The sequence below is a fragment of the Puma concolor genome, chromosome B1, assembly GCF_028749965.1.
Source record: "Puma concolor isolate L17-30 chromosome B1, mPumCon1.1.hap2, whole genome shotgun sequence".
NCBI lineage: Eukaryota > Metazoa > Chordata > Mammalia > Carnivora > Felidae > Puma > Puma concolor.
This window is the reverse complement of record NC_141670.1, coordinates 51,428,536-51,445,383: the sequence shown is the minus strand read 5'-3', so window position 1 is coordinate 51,445,383 and position 16,848 is coordinate 51,428,536. Positions and strand designations below refer to the sequence as shown.

General features: G+C 38.4%; 1 protein-coding gene across 4 annotated transcripts in view; it reads right to left on the bottom strand.

Annotated features, from left to right (window-relative positions):
* The window catches only part of MSRA (methionine sulfoxide reductase A), a 462,984-nt gene that overhangs the window by 413,795 nt on the left and 32,341 nt on the right, over positions 1–16,848 (bottom strand). Inside the window, exon 1 of one of the 4 annotated variants that reach the window (XM_086703802.1) lies at positions 3,061–3,373. The exons of 2 other annotated variants lie outside the window; for them this stretch is intronic. In XM_086703802.1, the coding sequence (XP_086559928.1) occupies positions 3,061–3,073 (13 nt within the window). In that variant the 5' untranslated portion in view covers positions 3,074–3,373. Of the gene's footprint in view, positions 1–2,643; positions 2,669–3,060; positions 3,374–16,848 lie in introns of those variants that run through there. One more of the 4 variants, XM_086703800.1, reaches the window with a different exon arrangement.

The window sequence follows — 16,848 nt, the reverse complement described above, 5'->3', positions numbered from 1 at the left end:
AGTGGGCTGATTGGTGCACTTAAAATACACCACCCCCCAGCAAACTTACTTCCTAAGGGCTACTGATGTGAGGTTGACCTCCTCTTCTCTTTGTCAGAAAAAAAAAAAAGGAAAAAAAATCCCTCATAAACAGGCCACTGTTTCATGTTGCAGCCATATCTTCAAAGGTTCAATGACATCTATTTTGATACCTGTAAAATCTAGCACGTGAGCAGTGGTTCAATCTTCCCTATTTAATTTCTTTCTCACAACATTTGAACTGCTTTTTGTACACGTCCATCAGAAGACTTGAACAACTGAAGCTTTCTGGCCAATAAGATACGGCAACCTAAATAATGGTAAAACAAAGTTCCTATAGCTGTATGGACTACAACTAATCTCCTGAGTTTTCATAACAACACTCTAGAATACGTACATTGTGCAATAAAAGTTAACATACTTTAATCTGCTGAAATAAATCTCATTACAGTGCTGCTCTTTTCTAAGCTTTTGTACTTCCATCTTAAATCTATTCTCTCTTCCATCTATGCATGTGGTATCCTTCCCTGTCACCCAAAATAACTTCGTCAATAAAATATTAGCATGCTTAAGTGGGTACTCAATCAACATTTGTTCAATGAATGAAGAAATGACTGAATAATTATAAAACCCTGGACGAAGGCCCCCTAAGAGGTTTCCATTAGTTTACAGAATTATGTGCTTGCATGTTCAGGTATACATACCTAAATGGGACTAAATAATAGGTATCAAGCAGCAGTTAAATATTAATCCATTTCTATCTTAATAATTCTATTCAAAATATATAATTCAAACCACGGTGATATACGCTGAGATAGAGTTCGTTTACAATCGTACTACTAGTATTTACACACTTTAAAATAAGATCTGAAATATTAATACTGATATGGAAATAATTCACAGCCTAAATGTCAGTGTGTTTGTAAAATAAAAGGTCTAGAAGCAAAGCAAAGTGCCTAAGTTAAGTCTAAATGTATGTGTTTGAAAATGTAATCAATAATTTTAAACCTAACTTTTTAAAAGGTTGTACAAAGGAGTGTCTGTGACACTCAGTCAACAAGGGACATTTTAATATGGGACTTTTTTCATTTTAAGATATGTAACAAGTAGGCCGGAGAGAATATATTAGTCAGAAACTTTTACTGGGTGTAACAGCTAATATTTATTATCAAATCTTAAGTCTACTAAACACCATAAAATGGAGCTTTAGCAGTATCAAAAAATTTAATATTTCTTAAGGTATGTTCTGAGATCTCTGTTTTCTAATTCACTTATTTTTTATTATCCTGTCAGAAAAAATTGGACATAAAATAGTCTGGATTGAAGATCAGTTTATTCTCACTGAGTTCGCTGCAAAGAAGTTATGAAATAAGCTAGCAAATGATCCTTTTAACTTTAAGGGAGATGGTCTTAGAGAAACTAAAGAAGTCACATATTTAGGCAGCCTAAAAATGACACGGGGTTATGTTAAAGGTTTAAAAAGTAAATGAAAGTAAATATAAATCGGTAATAAGACGGTCAGAATGAAAACGTAGCTCTAATTTAAACTTATTTGCTGAACTTTCTTTTTGTGTCCTATATTGTTGGTTGCTAGCATAGGCGTGAATGATCCCGTGAGCAGTTCAACAAGAAGACTGTAGCCATGCAAGCATCTCCTTTCCAGTGCCTATCAGCATGTCTTTTATGTCTTGGCGTCCATTTTAGGAATATCAGCGAGGTGGTGTATAAAGAAGCTTATAAAACAAAGGTTGTCACTTTGGCAACCCACGTGAACATTAAGTGATTTCATTTTATTGGAGATCAAAATGTTGATTAGTAAAAAAGTTGAAGGAAATACTTAAGCTCAACTCTGCAAACACCTGTATTAGATTTCACATATTTTTAACTCGTATTTGTATATTAAATGCCATTCTCAGAATGGCTGATGTGTGTCATTATAATACCATAAAAACCACTTCAAACAATTGATCATTTAAGGCGCGCGGTACTATAAAGCTATAAACAAAAAAAAAAAAAATTGTGAAAGGATTAAGAAATCCATGATTACATACTCAAAACAAAAGGAAAGATCATGGAGCAGTCTTTTATATTACCCAAAATGGTTAGTACTTATGTGAATATACGATTTCCCTGTATTCTTTTAGTACATAAAATAAAAAGAACACATATTATCACAGTAAGTTATAACCTAATGCTATAACTCAAACTCTCTTCTTTAGAAACAGATTACTTACTGACAATGAGGGTGGTCCACAAAAATACGTGCCTTACAGTTACCCTCTCCTACAATAATGCTGATTTTTAAGAGCAGAACTATCACAATCCAACCATAAGCAGGCCTAATAGAAACTTTATTATTAAGAAATTAGATACAAAGTGTACATCTAAGTAAAATACTGGGTAGTACTGAAAAGCAAATCCATGAACTTTCTAGATTTTCCTTCTACTTAAAACATTTTGAGAAAGCCAAGCTACAGTAATCGTTTAATTATACAATCTAATCAACTAAAAATAATGGAATTTTTCTCCAAGTATTGCAAACACAGCTTGCTACTTCTTATCTAAAAGATTAAATTTCTATTCTCAACCATTCCCAGCCATTTCTGCCAACATCATAAAAATTACCTTTTATCATTTTCTTCTCACAATGAGAATTCCCTAATCGCACACATCTTTTAGACATAGACACCTCCCCACCCACCTCCCCACCCACCTCCAAAAACTGGTTCAGAGCAAAGACACACACAAAAATAATGACCAAGCTCACATTTCTTGTTTGCCCTTCAAACGAAGTCTGGTGTCTTCAGCTTGCCTTTCTGGTCTTCAGTGTTGTCACTCATTTGCTGGGGGATGTAGTTTAGGACAGCATGAAGCAGCAGAAATAAAAGCTGTTGCTTTAAGAAAACGTTTTCTTAAACACATGGATAAAACAACTTTTACTCTGACTTCCTGGCTGGGTTGCATAAAATCTTAGAAAGGCTCCTTGAAACGTGAATGTCTACAAATGGGAAAAAAAAAATAAAATAAAATCTAAAAACTTACGTTCTGAACACATTCCGAAGGATGTCTGATTTGATTTGAAAGCAGGTTTGTACTGATGAACAAACTTTATTTTGTAGAAAATTAATAGTCTCTCTAATTAGAAATTTGCCTTGCCATCTTCTATATTAATCCTGTCTCTCATGGTATAATCATACATGCAAAAAATCAAATACAGTATTTCCCAAATGCATGGACACTGTGGAAGCTTCATTTTGAAAAAGGCTTTTATTTCCCTTAATACTGGTGACTAAACGTCATTGTTATGTACCAACACTTTCAAATAGCCCAAGAGACTTAAAAAGCCTTCTAAGTTTGAAAACCAAAAAGTTCTGAGTTTTTCTGTACCCCAGGACGGTTTTCTTTCCTGAAGCTCAAGCCGAGAAAGCAGACAAAAGAAGCTGATTTGACTGAGCTGTGCCAAGTCTTGCCTTTTTTTCTTTCCTCAGCTCTCCCTCTGCCTCTCTCTCTCTCCCTCTCCCTCTCTCTCTCTTTCTCTCTCACTCTTTTGCTCCCAGTATGGCAACCTTCCGAGCAGTCTTGGCGGAGGTCCAGCCTGTGCCAGTCTGTCTGAATCCTTGTCTCCAAAAGATGTCCTTTGCGGATCAATTAATACATTTGAAAACAGGAAACTGTGGTACGGTACCCAAATCCTGGCACCAACAGCATCGACTTCTGCCAAATCACCTTACAGATTTCATGGTATCCTACCTTTCATAATCATTACTAACATGTTCCCGGAGCAATAATGGAGTACTAGAAGCCATTCACTGTTCAGCGATAAGGAATCTGTTCCCTAGAAATGTCCATATGCGACATATGCACAACCTGCAGTAAATCAAAATTCTCCTGTGAGAAGAGATGTATGTAACTTTAATAAGCACCACATACTGTATTTCTTTTTATAAGACTTGCTTTTCCTTGCCCTGCTGCAAAGAATCATGGGAGGATAGAAAAGGAGGCATGCAGATTAAAATTAAAACTGTATGCCCAAATAAGTCATGCTTTACCCTATGGGAAAAGAACATAGTTCTGATTGAACAGCGAATCCTATTATTAAGGAAATTCTAATGTAAGCTGTACCCATGCAAAATTTTCCTGGATATGAAGGGGGGGAGAGAATTCTTTGCAAAACATAAATATCAATTAAAAGGGAAAGAATAAACTCAGGGGTGGATTTAGTAAAATTAAGTATATTTTCATATTTTGAACCTCAAGTTTCAACACAGTCACTTGTTTACTAAATTCATACCACTACAATTTAATAAGTATAAATAAATACTGTTTATTTTTATTTATAGCATGCACATCTTTTAAAGCCTCATCCTCTGCAGCCCAGTTAATACATGCGAAAACAAGAAGCCACGGTATGGTACCCAAGTCCTCGCACCAACAGCATTGACTTCTGATAAACCATTTTCTGCTATTTCATTTAAGATATCATTGTGACCTTTGATGCTTGAAAGTACAGGGTAGCTATACTCTAGAATCCCCATGGTTTCATAGAAAGAGCCCAGAACAGCAAGTTCTAGTCCTTGGCTCTAAGGTATTTAACCTCAAGGTCCCAAATTGCTTAATCTATACATTCCTCAGTTTGCTCATCTCGCAAATATAAAAATCAGTAACTTCCTCTTCTGTGGTCCCAAAATATTCTGTCTAAACCCAATACACCTTCATTCTAATTGTACAGGACTTAGTTGAGTATGTCTTTTATCAACCAGATGTGTCATTCTCAGGCTGTGCCATGCTGTGTCACTAATCTAAGAAAACTGAAAGTCTTGCATAAGGCTTCCATATTATGCAGGTGCTCAATGAATCTATAAGGAGAATAAATTATGGCTATGGATCACATAAATATTATTCTAAAGTTCCATAAAACTATGATATATGATCATGAAAAACAAAATCACATATTACTAAATCACAAATTGATAAATCAGAGAAATGCTACAAGATATTGTAAGTGTTGAATTAAAGCACTAACAAGTGTTCTGTGCAATCCTTCCAAATAAGAGTGATGAAACATGAGCAGGATGACGGTGGATTTGCAATTTATAATAAACAGTTTGATTATAAATGAAAGATGAAGAAAGAGTCTTAAAAGCAGCAAGAGAAAAGTGACTCCTCACATATCAGGGACCTTAAGAAGATTAACAGCCGATTGCTCACCGGAAGCCATGGAGGCCAGAAAGCAGTGGGATGACATATTCAAAGTGCTGAAAGAAAAAAACCATCCACCAAGAATTCTACATCAGCAAAAATCTCCTTCAAAAATCAGACACCCTAAGACATCCCTAGATAAACAAAACCAGAACACTTATTGCTAGTAGATCTGCCCTATAAGGAATACTAAAGAGGGGCTGGGGCTCAGGGGCTGAGCCTGGGTGGCTCAGTTGGTTAAGCATCCAACTCTTGTCATTGGCTCAGTTAATGATCTCACAGTTCATGGGATCAAGACCTGTGTTGGACTCCTGTTTTGGACTGACAGTGTGGAGCCTGCTTGGAATTCTCTCTCTCCCTCTCTCTCTCTGCCCCTCTTCCACTCATTCTCTCTCCTCTCTCCTCTCTCTCTCTCTCTCTCTCAAAATAAATAAATAAACTTAAAAAAAGACAAAACTTAAGAGCAACCACTAAGAAAACAGGGGAATTATAAAGTTATCATACAAAAATATCTAACACAAAAGAAGACTGTAATGGAAGAGGGAGGGACAAAAAAGACAAAGACATACAGAAAACAGCAAAATGGCAAAAATAAATACAGTCTCATCAATATTTACATTAAACTTAAATGAACTAAAGACTCCAATTAAAAGACAGAGACTGGAAGAATGGATTTAAAATACATAATCCAACTATGTGCTGTCTACAAGAGACACACTTCAGATTCAAAGACACAAAGAGGTTGAAAGTAAAAGAATGAAAAAATATACACCATGCAAACATCAACCAAAAGAAAGCTGAAATGGTTATATTAATATCAGACAAAATAAATTTTAAGAAAAAAATTGTTACTAAAGACAAATAGGGGTGCCTAGGTGGCACAGTTGGTGAAGCATCCAACTTTCGCTCGGCTCATGATCTCGCAGTTTGTGAGTTCAAGCCCCACATCAGGCTCTGTGCTGACAGCTCTGAGCCTGGAGCCTGCTTCAGATTCTGTGTCTCCTTCTCTCTCTGCTCCTTCCCCACTCACACTCTGTGTCTCTCTTTCTCAAAAATAAATACACATTTAAAAAATTTTAAATAAAGACAAATAAAAATGTTTTTTAGTCATAAAAGGGTCAATTTATCAAGAAGATGCATCATTATAAACATATATACACGACAAAAGAGCTCTAAAATATATAAATAAAATACAAAATAATTGAAGGAAGAAACAGACAATTCAACAAATAGACAATTCTTCAATAATAGGTGGCAACTTCAAGACTCTACTTTCAATAATAGAACAATATAGACAATCAGCAAGGAACAGAAGACTTGAACAACACTGTAAAGCAACTAGACCAAAGAGACAACTACAGAATAATCCACTCAACAACAGCAGAATGCAATTCTTCTCAAGTGCACATGGACCATTCTCGAAGACAGACAATATATTAAACCATAAAACAAGCCTCAATAAATTTAAAAGGATTCAAATCATACAAAGTATTTCTCCAACCACAATGGAAGAAAAGTAGAAATCAATAACAAGATAAAAAGATTGGGAAAATCACAAATACAAGGGGAAAAATGCTCCTAAATAACCAATGAAAAATAATAAAGACTAGAGTGGAAATAAATGAAATTGAGAATAGAAAAAACTATTTTTTTTAAATCAGACAAAGATATTACAGGAAAACTACAGAGCAATATCTCTTATGGATATAGATGCAAAAATTCTCAACAAAATACTACCAAACTGAATCTGGCAACATATACAAAGGATTATAAAGTATGACCAAGTGGGATTTAACCCAGAAATATAAGGTTGGTTCAACACAGAAAAAAATCAATGTACTATAGCACATTAATAAAAGAAGGGACAGAAACTACTCCATCATCTCAACAGACACACAGAAAGCATATGTGTCTATTGAGATGATACTACCTTTTACCTTTTATGGTAAATAACCTAATACCTTTTCATGATTAGAAAGCTGTATTTACATAAAGGAAGAGCACTGAAGATGGAAAAAGTGAAAGTAAAATAAGAACTTTTATTTTTCTTATTTTTAATTGATCTAACAGATAAGAGTTTGTTCAAGATAACAGCAATGTACTTATTTATGCTTATGTGTATACATATGTGTGTATGTCTGTGTCTGTGTGTATAAGTATATGCTTATTTATAAGTGAAATGAAAGACAGTGATGATTTGAGGGTGGAAGAGAGTTATCAGGATTATTTTGTTATTATAAGATATCCCCTGAAGTAGTACAGTGTAAGGTGAAAGTGGATTTGGATTCGTTGTAAATGTATACTGTAAACTCTAAGGCAATCACTAAACAAAGGTTTTTTCTATATTTTTAATGCTTATTTATTTTTGAGAGAGAGAGAGAGAGACATAGAGTGTGAGTGAGGGAAGGGCAGGGAGAGGAGACACAGAATCCAAAGCAGGCTCCAGGCTCTGAGCTGTCAGCACAGAGCCTGATGCAGGGCTTGAACTTGCAAACCATGAGATCATAACCTGAGCCGAAGTTGGACACTTAACCAACTAAAAAAAAAAAAGTCTTTTAAAAAACTGTAACTGATATACTGAGAAAAGAGAGCAAATGAGTTCATACAAAATCTGAAAACCACAAAAGGCAGAAAAAAGTAGAAGACAAAAATAGGAACAAACATACAATGGCAACAAATAGAAAACAGTAACGAATATGGTAGATAGTTATCCAAGCATATCAATAATCATCTTGAACATCAATGGTCTAAATGTGCCTAGGAAGACAGAGATTGTCAGAGTGGATCAAAAACTTGTACACAAATGTTCCTAACAGTGTTATTTATAGCAGCCAAAAAGTGAAAGTGACCCAAATATCCATCAACAGTTGAACAGGTAAACAAAAAGTGGTGTAAACATGCAATGGAATATTATTCAGCCATAAAAAGGGATTAAACACTGATACAATGCTTTACCATGGATGAATCTCTGAAAAAAAACATGCTAAGTGAAAGAAGCCAGACACAAAAGCCACATATTGTATATTCCTATTTACATGAAAGGTCCAGAATAGACAAACCCATAGGCGCAGAAAACAGACTAGTGGATGCCAGGGCAGAGAGAAGAATGGGGAGGGGCTCCTGGGTACGGGGTTTCCTTCTGATGTGATGAAAATGTTCTAGAACTAGTGGTGATGGTTGCACAGCTTCGTAAATATACTAAAAACTGTTCAACTGTTTACTATGAAAAGATTAATTTTAATGGTACATGAATTATATCTCAATAAAAATAAAGTTGCAATCCATCTCTCCAGTATTTTTCATTGTTGTGAATGATTACAGCCCAAGGTAAGCCTACTAAAGTCCTTCTTATAAAAAATACTACACATTACCTAAAACCTTGACCATGTGAATCTGCTTCAGGAATCCACTCAGCACATTCTAGTGCCTTACTTCGTTCTGACTTCTTGGATATACTTAGTCAACACCAGCATTCCTGGCCTCTCCAAATACTCCCTTCTGTGCACCCTCTTGGATTTCCAGGCCCTCCTTGAAGCACGCAGTCACTCTGTCCTCTTTCCCTAACTGCCGGGCCCTAGGGAGTTCAAACTTTTGACGGACACCTAGGCTACATGTTAGCAAATCTTCTCTTCCCACAACTCGGGTAGCTCTTCACAGGCACCCTGAGCCCAGCAGGCTTAGGGAGGCCTCCCCAGTACTAACCCAGGATCTGACTCCACTTTAATCCCAGTCTCTCTTCCACCCCTCTGTGGTTCCCTCTCCCAGCCACCTATTTGGACAGGGCACACTCTGTACCTACACAGGACACTGACCCTAGACTGTAAACTCACTATGGCAAATTCACAGACACGGGGAATTTTCTTCCCAGTGTGTACTGTTTATGATTTATTGGAGCCTCAAAACCTTCTTTTGATTCAAGCTCTCAGACAGAAAATACAACCAGAAAAGGCTGATTCTTAAAAGTCTTACATAGCCTGTAAGTTAGTGGTTGCTGATAGTAGCATAGTTAAGTGTTCCTACCGACTTAGCACAGTCTATGTGAGTAAGAGAAGAAACAGGGGGTCAAAATGTACAAACTTCGTGTAAACCTGTGGGTTTTCAAACTTTCTTCCAGGGAGCCCTGGAGCTCCCCAGAGGCTGCAGGGCCTTCAAACTAGACAAAGAAAGAATAAGTAGGCAGGGTTCTAGGACATCACCACCTGCAGCAACCACAGTAGCTCTTTTTTTATGATGTATAGGTACGAGGTTCATACCAGATTTTAACAAACAAATGTTTCTATTAAAAAATAATGTTTAAAATACTTTGTTTTAGGCCAGTCCAGAAAAATACTTCCTAATGAGCTAAACTAACAAGAACTTTTGAGGTTGTGACTCTCTCAGAATATTTAAACATGAGCTAATATTGTCACCTAAAATGTGAGATGGTAGTGGGAAGGTACTCCCTAACCATACTAAGAACATATCTACTTCGTCCATTAGACAGAAAATGATGGGTGGGCACTTGGTTGGCTCAGTCGGTCAAGCATACGACTTCGGCTAAGGTCATGATCTCACGGTTCGTAAGTTCGAGCCCCGCATTGGGCTCTATGCTGACAGCTCAGAGCATGAAGCCTGCTTCAAATTCTGTCTCTCCTTCCCTCTCTGCCCCTCCCCTGCTCGCACTGTGTCTCTCACTCTCTTCGAAAATAAACATTTTTTTAAAAGAAGAAATGAGAGAAAATAGGGGCACCTGGGTGGCTCAGTCAGTTAAGCATGTGACTCTGGATTTCAGCTCAGGTCATGATCTCACAGAAGTGAGATCAAGCCCCATGTGGGGCTTGGGATTCTCTCTCTCTGTCTCTCTCTCTCTAAACTTTTTAAAAATTCTTTTTTTTAATGAGGGAAAATAGAATTATTGAACCATTTCCCCACCCTCTTTCCCTCCTTAGATTTAGATCCTTAGGTCTATAATCTGAAACCCCAAAGGGCATGGATCTGGTCTTCTTTCCCAGATATTCATTAAGTTTTGAATACTAATATCCACTCAGGGATAATTCTCTCAACCTTTATCTAAACAACCACCACATGCCAGGCATATGACGGGAATAAGGAACCACTGCCATCATGCAGCAGGTTTGTAAACAAGTAATTACAACTACAGGTCACCCATCAGCTATGACAGAAGCACGTTCACGACATCCTAGGAACACAAGAAGGAAGTAAGCTGAAGGGTCATTTACTGACCAACCAAATATCAAATACATGTCACTTTAGATAGAACAAAGAGAGAAGTTTAAAAGGTTTATTCATTCATTTTATACACATTTACACGTGTTCATTTATGCTTAAAGCAGTAAGCTGAGGTTCTAGAAAATCCAGAGGCATATCAGAAATCACCCCAGCCCTCAAGAAGCTTAAAGTCTAATATAAAGACACTTAAGAAATACCACACTTTACATAATAAGTGTTATTATTTAAACAGCTCCCCAATTCCTAACTCTTTCATGTTCCTTCCTGATGTCATAAAATAAAAGAACATTGTGTTTCCACAAAGCTCAAATGTGGAATTTTGATGACCATCCCTTCTGAGGCCCATCCAAATCCTACCCATTCTCTCTTTCTGCTCTCCTCTCCTCCCCCGCCTCCCTCTCCTCAGTCTCCTCTTTCTTTCTTCTTTCTCCTCTCTTCCTTCTCCCCATTATGCACTTAGTCATTATCTGCATTTACTGATTTACTAAGCCAGTATTTACTGAGTACGTGCTTATGTACAAAAAGTAGGGTTAGAAGGCACAATGAACACAGCAATGAAATAAAAAGGTAATCATGCATTAATAATAATTATGCTAATAAGCACTTTCACATTCCTTAATTCATTCACTCCTCACCCAATCTTTGGAGGAAGACAGTTGTTATTTCACTCTATAGATGAGAAACTGACATCAGGAGAAGTTATGTGACTTGTCCATACCATTAAACACATGTTTAGAGTACAGGTAATTGAAGCAACTATTCCAGATTCCATTATTTAATGAGTTCAGGAAAACAGAATGAACACAGGTAGCTTCATACATCCCACTACCTACTTAACATTCCCTTTGAATGATTAATAGATACCTCAAAATCTACCTTGTCAAGCCAAAACTCATGATTTTCTCACAGAAGTTCATTCTGGGGGGCACCTGGGTAGCTCAGTCGGTTGTGTGTCCAACTTCAGCTCAGGTCATGATCTCACCGTTCGTGGGTTTAAGCCCCACATCAGACTCACTGCTGTCAGTGCAGAGCCCGCTTTGGATCCTCTGTCCCCCTCTCTGTCCTTTCCCTTTCCCCTTTCCCCTTTCCTTCATGCTCTCTGTCTCTCAAAAATAATTAAAATATTAAAAAAAAATTTCATTCCTCTTTCAGCCTCCATTTAATAGTAGCACCAAACACTTAGCTGCTCAACCTGAAAATCCAAGAGTCATCCTTGATTCATCCTTCACCACCCACTAAAAAGGCTAAAAGGAAAGAATGAGATAATATAAAGTGTTGGTGAGGCTGCTAGAAACTGGAACCCTCATACACTGATGGTGGGAATACAGAATGGTAAACAGTCTGGCAGGATCTTTAAAAGTTCAACTTATACTCACCATAGTCTATCTTTGAGAGAACATATGTCTACACAAAGACCTGCATGTGAACATTCGTCAAAACACAATCCTTAATAGCCAAAAACTCAATACAGTCCCAAAGTTCACAACATGGTAAATGGATAAACAAATTATAGTCTATTGCTGCTACAGGACAAAAAGGCACAGATTACTAATACATGCAGCAACATGGGTGAACCTCAGAAACACTGCGCTAAGTGAAAGAAGCTAGACAGAAAAGACTACATATTGTATGATTCCATTTCGATAAAAGGATAAAAGTATATATAGAGAAGGGAGACTGCTTGTTGTCTGGGACTGGGGTAGGAGAGGGCTGCAAATAGGCAGGAGAGAACTTTGGAGGGAATCCTAGTGTTTTAGATGGGACTGTGTCAATGGCTTCACAACAGCATACAGTATTAAAATCATCAAACTGCACACCCAGAACAGGTGAATTTTATGCTATATAAATGACACCTCAATGTGCACACACAACAATTAGAGCATTTAGCAACATTTACTGCGTCCAAGGCACTGTATCAAGCCTAAAGGAGATACGAGATGACTAAGACACTGTCCCCACCCTCAAGGAGCTTCCAGTCCTTTTCTTCCAGTTGCAGAAACAGGACAGGGAAATGGAAATAACAAATATCATATGCCAAAAAATGACTGCCAATGAATGGAACAGACAAAGAATGAGAGTTTGAAGGAAGGAGAGAAGACTAAAGCCAGCGGTTCAAGGAGGACTTACAGAGGATATTACTTTTAATGGGGCCTTGAAGGACGACTGAAAATCCAAAAAGCAGAACCTGGGGGGCATTCTTAAGAAAAAAATCAAGGGCAGGAATTCTCAAGACATGGCAGCAATTAGCAAAAGAGTGTGGACAAAGCAGAGGATCCACAAGGGGAGCAGGAAGGGCCCCACGCCAGCTGAGGACCAACTACGAAGTCCCAAGTCATATGCTCTTTCATGGGGTTTCCTCAACTTCAGGCACCATGTTCATGATTTCTGCCATATTTGAAATCATAGCATGATTTATTATTTACTTAACATTCTTTAAACTAACTTCTTCTTAAAGTTTATTTATTTTTTTTAGTAATCTCTACTACACTCAATGTGGGGCTCAAATTCACAACCCCAAGATCAAGAGTCACATGCTCCCCTGACTGAGCCAGCCAGGCACCCCTAAACTAACTTCTTTATAACCTATGTTAGTTTTTGAAGGAAATTTTGTAATTTATTATTAACTTTATAAAGGAAATTTTATAATACAACTGTAAAATGAAAACCAGTATCATTTGCCAGAAATAAAAAATACTGTTAAAATGGGTGCTATTAAATTGTCAATGCTTATAGCAATCTGTAAGCATGAGGCCTCTAACAAGTGTTGGAGGATTAAAAGCATTCTAGCACCAAACTGACATTTGTACCTTGATACAATCAGAAGAGCTGAAAGACAGTAGAAAAAAAAGGAATGGTTTTCTCACTGTGGTCCATGTCATTCAGTGCCATACCCTTGAACCATCTAATATCGTCTTGTGTTAGGGCCCCCACATTTTGGGAAATGCTGGTCTACAGTAAATCCTAAATAAAGGGGGGCAGGGTGATAAGTATAACAATAACTAATATTTATTTAGAACTTACTATGTGCCACTGCTCTAAACACTTATTTCATTTATCCCTCGTAAAATAATACTTACCTCATACGAGCATTATCAACCCATTTTTCAGGCCAGGAATCTGAGGCATACAGACTTCAACTAAACTTGCCCAAGGTCGCACAACTTACTCAAGGTCATACAGGCAATAAAGGGCAGAGCTGGAGCTTCACCCAGGCAGTCTATATCCAGTCTGTGCACCTAATCGCTATAACTGAGCTGATTCTCATGTGAGGTGATATTTGAGGAAGACTTGTCTGGCTATGATCTGCTTGCTGAACTACAGGAAAGAGGCCAGAAGACTACTGCAACCACCCAGGCATCAGATCCCACAGGCCCACTGAGACAGGAGGGTTTACTGCCATTTGCTGTGGGCAGCAGAGGGCAGCAGAGGGCTGTGGAGCAGGAGAGAGGCTCCTGCCCAGACTTCCGGCAGGTTGGCTTCCAGTGGAGAAAGGGAATATGAAGGCAAAAGGCCAAGGCCCAAATCAGAGATGCAGAGCCTACCCTTGGAAGATTAGAGCTGTGAGAGCCACTGTCCTTAGGGGGTCAGAAGAAGTCAGTCCTGGAAAGTGGGATGAAGGCCCCCACCCCCCACCCCTGAAAACAGATACGGAAAGAACAGTGTGTTGGAGCAGCCAAGTGGCTAAAACACCAGGCCCTGCCCTTCAATTAGTGGCCACCCAAGACCCTCTTATGATCTAATTCCCCACTGAGTTCTTTCACATGGCACTTACAAACCATAATAGTGATATCATGACCTCTTTTATTATTTGTAATTGGATTTCAGGTCTTCCAAGAGTACAGAGTTTGGCTGTACCTTGGCCTGAACTTCCTCTTTCAAATTCAAAATATTCCCTTAGGACTGGTAGCTAAATCTCAGAGGAAGTGTTTTAAAATTAAAATTAAGAAATATATTCAAATGCCATTTCCAGGCTTCTGACAGGTCTGAAACATCTTAAATGCAGACACTATTAATCCACAGACATCAAAATCATTTTATTACCTTAAATCTTCCAAAATCATTGAAAAAAAAATAGGGTAGTAGATAAAACTGTCAGGATAAGAGAAAAAGAAAACCTCCTTGAAGAAAATATCCTATGCATGGTTTGAAAAGGAAGTTTTAAAAAATTAAAAACTGATTTGGACTGCCCAATTGATGCTTAACTCAGGTTTCATTAAATAAGCAGAAAAATTAGACATTGTAAGTTTGTGATTTACTCGAGGAAAAACTATGATTTCTTATTCCCCAGGAGAAAAGCTTTAAGAGCATCAATAGATTTCTCTGCATATCAAATATTTTTCCATTATTCTGAGTGAATTACATTTAGATCAAAAGCAGATGGATTAAATTTCCCTTAAAATACCCAAGAGATTCTTAAAATACAAGGAAATATGTCACAAAACAAAATGTCCAAAAACAATATTTTATCCTAACCTGGCAATGTTTCCCCAGTAGAATAATTAGCCAGAAAACAAAACCACCCTGAGTTTTAGAGGTACTAAATTCAAAATAACTATTAAAACTGGATTGTCATTTGCTGATGCTAAAATGAAATTAAGTAATCTTTGGTGCCTTTTAAAAATCTCTGAAAATATGCCTTTACATTTTTGTTTTTAATCTGGAAAAATAACTGTATCTGAATTAGTGATAAGTTAGATGGGAGTCCAAATTTCATTTAAATACTGTGTACACAACATAAATTCAGTTAACCATTTCCAAATTCTTGATAAATTCACCCCCTCAACAGTGCCACAAAGTTCATGGCTTAATTATGCTCATCTATGTTATGTCTGCCTTCCTGACAAAACTGTAAACTCCTTAAGAGATTATTAGCTTTTTAAATCATTCAGGGGTGCCTGGGTGGCTCAGTCAGTTAAGCGTCCAGCTTCAGCTCAGGTCATGATCTCATGGCTTGTGGATTTGAATTCCACGTTGGGCTCTTTGCTGACAGCTTGGAGCCTGAAGCCTGCTTCAGATTCTGTGTCTCCCTCTATCTCTGCCCCTCCCCCCATTGTGCACACGCGCTCTCTCTCTCTCTCTCTCTCTCTCTCTCTCTCTCAAAAAAAAAATAAAATAAACATTAAAAATACATACGTACATACATAATCATCCACTAAAATGTAATACACGTGACAAGACAAAGGGAGCTCACACATACCCCTTAGTGGAACAAAGGGCCCTCCAAACCAAATCACTCATTACCATTCAGTCTCCCCATTCTCTCTCCTACTTAGTTTGGCATCCAGTTCAAGCTCCAACATCACAAAATGTAATCCTAGGTCAATGTAGGAAAAGTCCACCATCTCTGGGAAAATAACTTGCTATGGTTTTTAAAATAGAAGGTGAGGCCCTTAAAGCATGGGTATTAACTAGAACCTATGTCAAAGAGAAGTGCTAAATCTATTCTGTGTAAGAAAAGATTTACATTTTCTCAGGAAGGGGGTGGGGGCAAAAAAAATGAAGACGGGGATAGGTGAGAGGTTGGATCCTGAGAGGTGCGAGGTTCGCCCTGAACACTGAAACAGGCTGCGGGGGGGGGGGGGGGGGGGGGGCACCTGGGTGGCTCAGTCGGTTAAGCGCCCGACTTCAGCTCAGGTCACGATCTCGCGGTCCGTGAGCTCGAGCCCCACATCGGGCTCTGCGCTGACAGCTCAGAGCCTGGAGCCTGCTTCCCATTCTGTGTCTCCCTCTCTCTCTGCCCCTCCCCCGTTCATGCCCTGTCTCTGTCTGTCTCAAAAATAAATAAAACGTTAAAAAAAAAAAAAAAAAAAAAAAGAAGCAGGCTGCGGGGAAATGCGACTGGAGGGCCAGCCAGCAGCACTTGGGATCAGGTGTATCCAAGGCTGGATCGCACCTCTGTGCTGTGCCATATGCACTCAGTCACTCCTCTGTCACTCCCCAGTCTTCAGTGAAGTCTAGAACATTCCCACCTTTATCATGAGTGGGGGTTTGGTCGATACAATGCTAAAGGGGTCAATTCAGTGCAAAAAAAAAAGTGTTTAGGGATGCAGGAACCTAGAGGCGGAGGTAACCAAGTGAACATAAGCATCCTATACACACAACACACAACACACACACACACACACACACACACACACACACTCCAATCTTAAGGATGGCTTTGGACTTCCCTAATTAGGCCCTGGGGCTTAAGCCAAGAGCAGGAAGGAGGCCTCAAGTGGCAAGTGGGTGCCAGCAGCTTCACAGGAGGACTCCTGCACTTCACCTCATCCAGGCTGACCATTATGGTCTGTGGATCATAGACCACCCATGTATGGGTCTCTCCTGATCAACCCCTTCCTGATGGCAATCTGAGACTTCCCTAAGACTAGACCTTGTGGGCAGGTCTGACCAGGTCTGCTA